This window comes from Mus caroli, unplaced genomic scaffold (assembly GCF_978045245.1).
Source record: "Mus caroli unplaced genomic scaffold, Mus_caroli_1 scaffold_9, whole genome shotgun sequence".
Taxonomy (NCBI): domain Eukaryota; kingdom Metazoa; phylum Chordata; class Mammalia; order Rodentia; family Muridae; genus Mus; species Mus caroli.
Window position 1 is genome coordinate 47,604,001 of NW_028227264.1, and position 6,000 is coordinate 47,610,000.

General features: G+C 33.7%; 1 protein-coding gene across 3 annotated transcripts in view; it reads right to left on the reverse strand.

Moving 5' to 3' along the window:
- Positions 1–6,000, reverse strand: part of Grik2 (glutamate ionotropic receptor kainate type subunit 2) — a 700,738-nt gene that overhangs the window by 148,613 nt on the left and 546,125 nt on the right. For all 3 annotated transcript variants that reach the window (XM_021173658.3, XM_029482440.2, XM_021173659.3), the window contains exon 14: positions 3,547–3,764. In XM_021173658.3, the coding sequence (XP_021029317.1) occupies positions 3,547–3,764 (218 nt within the window). The remainder of the gene's footprint in view (positions 1–3,546; positions 3,765–6,000) is intronic.

Here is a 6,000-nt window from a genome sequence, read left to right on the forward strand (position 1 = left end):
TACAGTTAGCAACATAAAGCAATTAATTGTTAGCTCTACAATTATTCCTGTATGGTTGTTATTGCAACTGGTACACATTACAGAAGACTTCTAGCTCTAAAGGATTTCTGTATTGTTGGAAATAGAAAAGTTGTTTTATGTCAATTTCTGCATGTAGGAGAGACATCCTTTTGTGAAAGTCCGACAAATAAAAGATGAAAGTGTAGGCAGCAAAGTCAGTGGCAAGGCAGAGTGAAGCTAGACAGACATGCCACAGTAGAAAACAAAAGAGGTCAGAAACAACAAAGAATTGAAGAGATAGCCATGAAAGGGAGTGAGTTCAAACAAGGAAAACAATATATGGAGACAAAGAGAATCATGTTTTTGAATAGTTTTATGTTGTTCAATATGAGCTTTGTAGATAATGAATCGGGGCTTTGAAACGAAAGTGTTTTAAAAATAAAAATAGATAAATTAAAATCCCAAGTCCTTAGGTCAGAGAAATAAGTCATTTCTCGTGTCAAATCATTATGTTGGGCATTTGATCTGTATAATTAAACAAACTCAGCTCCAGGAGTTTCTTGTGCACAGGAATAATTAAGATTCACTACATTTCACTACCCACTAAGTACTTGATATTGACTACATATATTTAGCCACTTCTCCAACTGATGTTTGTGAGAAAATATTTCAAATTAAAGAATGATTTTATAATAAAATGCTTTGCAATAACTCCATAAAATTAGAAAATTGAACAATTGTACTTGATGTAGCAGAATAACTGCCATATTGAATTAAATGTTTAAGTGATATATGTTAAATAAATTTGAGTATTTAAATAATTTTTAATTAAACATAATGTATAAATCCAATATTTAAACTTGCAAATAAGTTCCATGCAAAGATAAAACTTTAAAATGATATGTAGCTAGGTAAATGAAATGTAATTAGTATTTAGAAATTTAATTTTCCTTAGAATTATACTGTTCAAAGCTAGTACAATTTTATAATTTTTCAAGAAAAATTCATTCTTAGCCTGCTATGGTTTAAGTCATAATGATATTGTTGTGAATCCATAATGTTCCAGACAATGATTAGGGCTATCTCTGGCCCTAATAGACTCTTGCAGCATGTTTGACAAGAGAACCTAATGACGTGGAACAATTTTTCAAATAAAATTTTATACTTTATATTAACTTTGGTTGCATATGAATGAATCATGAAGGCTCTTGACAGTACTTTCAAAATTTTCCAATCTATAAAACACATACTTGCTAAATTACAAAGCAAGGATAAAGGGCACTAAATACCTAAGTGGAATTCCTTATTTGTGGTGATATTTTCTGGTGAAAAGGCAGGAATTAAAAGATGAGGAGAAAATAAAGAGTACTACGAGTTACTCTATGTTACGAACACAACATAATTACACTGCCCATAGAAATGTGGCACAGGCTGTTCCTCAATATATCGCTGTGAAATCGATTAGACAAACATACAGATAAGTACTGACTCTTCCTTGAGGTATTATAATATGCCTCATTTCAACTGAACCACATGCTTGCCTGGGAAACCCTGTTCCATGCAAGTATTCCATAGTATTCTATCCTTGAATAAGCATGGGATTTGGAATCTGCTGTTATTCAATTTTCATAAAAGATATTGCTTTTTCACTCAAGGATAAAATGTATTAAAAACCATTATCTTTGGGAAGAATTCTCTTTACTATCAATTGGGAAATACACTATCAATTTTATTTTTTGTCCTTTTTCCATTCTTAGGTAGAGTTTTCTTTTTTTAAATAAAATTATAATTTAAGACAGCATTTTTGAAGTCACACACACAGCTTTTATAAATTTCTGCTGAAATAAATTAGAAATATGAAAGTATAAGAGATATGACAGTCCTCACAAGAGACTATTGTATTTCTAAATATGCTTTACTGTATTGCAAATACCTCATACCATATCATTATTTCTTTGAATAATAAACAAAATGGTAGTGGTCCTCTGCTCTTTCTCCTAGGATGTCACTGCCTCCTTCTAGTGTCCAACCTCAGCTAGACACTTTTCGAGAGAGGTGATTGGCCAGACTGGAGTGGACAAAATCCTACAACCTGGTGATTTTATGCATTCAGGGTGTCACCATTTGATGCCGAGCATATCTCAAGCAAATATCCTCTTACTTCTCTCTCCAGAACAGCAGGGACTTCAGGCATGCACTACCATGGCCTTCTGTTTGTATAACTAACTTTTAAATCCCACACATAAACCCTTTGTTAATGGTTGTGATATAATAAGTCTATACATGTCAGTGACGGGTGAATATGATATGGTTATCTTTGTATTTATTAACATTTTTTAAAAATGTCTTTGAGTGCCAGGGGAGATGGCTCAGTTCAGTGGGGCCTGAACTTGGATCCCCAGCACGAACATAAAAATATGCACTCAATGGCACACCTCTACCTGCGTCATGCAGGTAGGTGGAGACAGAGGGGTCCTAAGGCTTCACCAACTAGTCAGCCTAGTTAAAACTGTAGCTCCAGTTTCAGTGAGAGACTGTCTGAAAAATAAGGTGTTCATGAGATAGACCAGAATGTGGGTAATGACTAGATTGTAAAAATAAAAAAATAAATAAATAAAAGTAATAAACAAAACAAAACCAAAAACTTTTCTACCGAATAACAGAGCATTTAACTAACATTGCTTAATGAATGACTAAAGAAGCAAATGTATAATTAATTGATCCAGAACTTTCAAAGCATCAATGAATAATATCAGTTATCTAATACATTGAGAGAGAGAGAGGGAATTAAAAAAAAAAAAAAACTAAACTAAAACATGGTAACTGAGCAGAGGGACAATGTGTCTAATCAAGCCAAACCAACTCATGACAGAAACTGCTAACACAGCAAAACAGAAAGGCATGTTCAGAACCTTATAAGCTCCTCCCAACAGCACTAACAACCCACCTAAGCATATCAGTGGGCATCCTTCTCACAATCAGGGTAAGACACAAACCTAATACTTATCTGCCGGTACAGTAAGAAAAGAAAAGTGAGTAGGAAATAAAATCTACATTTGTATCTAATTACTATATTTTTTTAAAAAAACCAAAATAACTATAGTAATAGAAATTGTAGAAAATTAATATGGCTGAAATAACAATTAGGATACAAGTCAACTGTGTTTCTTAAAAAAAAAAAAAACCCAGCAAAACAAAGTTAGCATAAAAATTTAAGACATCACATTTGTTACAGCAACAAAAACTTAAAATTCTTTTAAAAGATTTAGAAAACTTCTTTGTAAAATATTACAAATGTCACTGAAAAGCATTTTTAATCTTTTAAAATATGTGATAAACAGTATCAGAGCATTTGTACTTCTCATTGTTTCAAGTGTTGGTAAGTTTAGACATGATGGGCAAATATTTAGCTGTACAAATATCTGTCTCTTAAATTACTATGTTATTTATTCCATATAAATAATAGTACAACTACATCCTTATATTTATAAATAAGAGGAAGCATTGTGTTTTTGTGGTTAGGTTTCAGTGGCAAGTAAGGCTTACCTTGAAAAACGTCATGGTTGCGCCGTCCTCTACTGCTCCATATTCTATCTTGGTTTGCTTAGCTAAATCGTCAGCAGAGTCAATAGGCGACTCCATGCGTTCCACGGTCAGAAAGGCGGCTAGGTTAGCGGTATACGAAGAAATGATGATAAGTGTGAAAAACCACCAAATGCCTCCCACTATCCTGGTGGAGAGTGCTTTAGGCATGAGCTCAGAACCTAACAGAGAGTGGGGGAAAGGTGAAACGAATACAGACAATTTGATCAGTAGTCAAACATGCTTTGTCATAGTGGAAGAACGGGATCGCTGTCTAATAGAATTTAAATCAAAGATTGACACACTGCTTCAGCAAACAAGCAACATTGCTCGGAAGAGCAGAGGTCAGTTATACTGCTATGCCACTTATGACACGGGACTAGCCTTACCTGAGAGGATGCCATGTGACAATTAAAATTTCAATGTGCAAAAAGTCTTAGAAACTTAACATTAGAATATCAGAGCACAAAACCTCTTTACTGTATAAACCACATGCATATTGGTTACTATTTGAGAATTTAAGTGGTTTTCAGAAGCAATTATTCAATGTAGATTCAGATGCAGTTTTTTTTTTTTGTAAGTTTACAAAAGGTCTTTTTTAAAGAACTCAAATATGTCCGCTTCATTATTTACCTTTGATTTCAGATAAATGGCAAAGAAGCAATACTTCACCATTTAAAATAACAATATTGTATGGTAATAAAATATTTCATTTCATCACAGACTTTACAAAGTCTAATGAGTTAGTCCTGTGCTTATTTTAAAATAAAGTAACATATTATTTACTTGTGTTTAAGTAAATATTTCCCATTCTGAAGGTTAGCCTCCATGAAGGCAATTGAGTAAATGGACACAAATTTATCTTTATACATATACTACATAAATACATCACAGTTATATGGCTGGAGTTGCCTGCCCATAATATTAAGAAGAGAATGCTATGAGAAATATTCTTTAGTTTCTATTATTATTAATTTTAGGTTATTTAGTGTATAAAATTTTTAAAATGTGAATTTTTGTCTTTTATTTAAAGTTTAATTATTTGTAACTTTATATCAGAATGTGGTATTCTTGTTTAAAGTATATACTATATTCATATATATATATATATGTATATATATATATTAAATACAGTGCCATCCACTTTTAATCATTTTGAATCTATAATCAGAGAAGCATGATTATGAAGTGGTTAATATTTTATAGGGCTTGAGTAAAATGTAACCAAGGAAAGATGGACTCATTTTGCAGATGTGTTTTACAGTCTAATCTTTAATGGTAATTCTGTGCAGTGAGAGAATGCCTTTTTAGAAGTGATGAAAAGAAAAACAAATATTTCATGCTAACATTGAAAACATGTGCTATTATAACTGTCTTATATAAAATGGCCCATCTTACACTTCAGTTCATCTTACCCTAGCAATTTCAAAGATACAAAAATCTTAAAAGCAGACAGACTTGGGCATGAGAGCCAACTCCAGCTCCAGACTCTTGTCTACTTCTCTGTAAAGGAAAAAAGGCAAAACAAAGCAAAGCAAAGCAAAACAAAACAGAAAGGTACCTTGCTGATGTAGTTGCTCCTAGTCCCTGCTAGATACACACTCAGATACTGAAACGCTAACACACCCAAGACGATCAGCAGCTTTGGCTGCATACTTCACTGTTTGTTTATTTAAAAATAAAACACCAATAAATTCAGAGACTAGGAAATAAAAGCATAGTGGATGGAGACATTTGACAAGGCTGTCCCAATTACCACAAGTTTGTATCTTACCCACAGACTGAAATTCAGCAGACACCTTCTAGGCTTGTCAATCAGAGCCTGGTTAGGGGCTGACTGTCATGTACTCAAGGCAACGTCATGTCCAGCACTATATCCCACTAATTCCTGGGGATCGGGCATCAGCCAGATAGGATGGGTTCCTCTTTCATGTATCCACCAGCCGTGAAGTGAGGACATGGCCAAGCAAATGTATATCTGAATTTACCATTGCTTTAGTCACTTAGCTTTATAGATGGTACAGATAGACATATAATTGCTATCACTAATAATCAAGTTCACCTTGCCAATGGGGACCAACTTTCAAAGATTTCCAAAAATCTTAGGAAATACAAATTCCAAAAAGAATATTTTATTGCTCAAGTTCGTAGCTAAATGTAAAAGTGAACATTGCTATTATGATCTGACCTGGATTGTGAATATTAGTTACTGCAGACTCCTGAGGCTAACAGCAGATTGCCTGAGTAGACTACACTACTCCACTCCACGCTTTACAAAGTGTATCCCTTCAGACCTGAGAGAACTCCAGTGTTGTCAGCCCAATGAGGAAAGAAGCCCTTACCTAGACCCCAAATGGAGGAAAGGAAAAATGCAACTATTGACTCTTCATCAGTATTATTTAGGAAGAGATGCCAAAA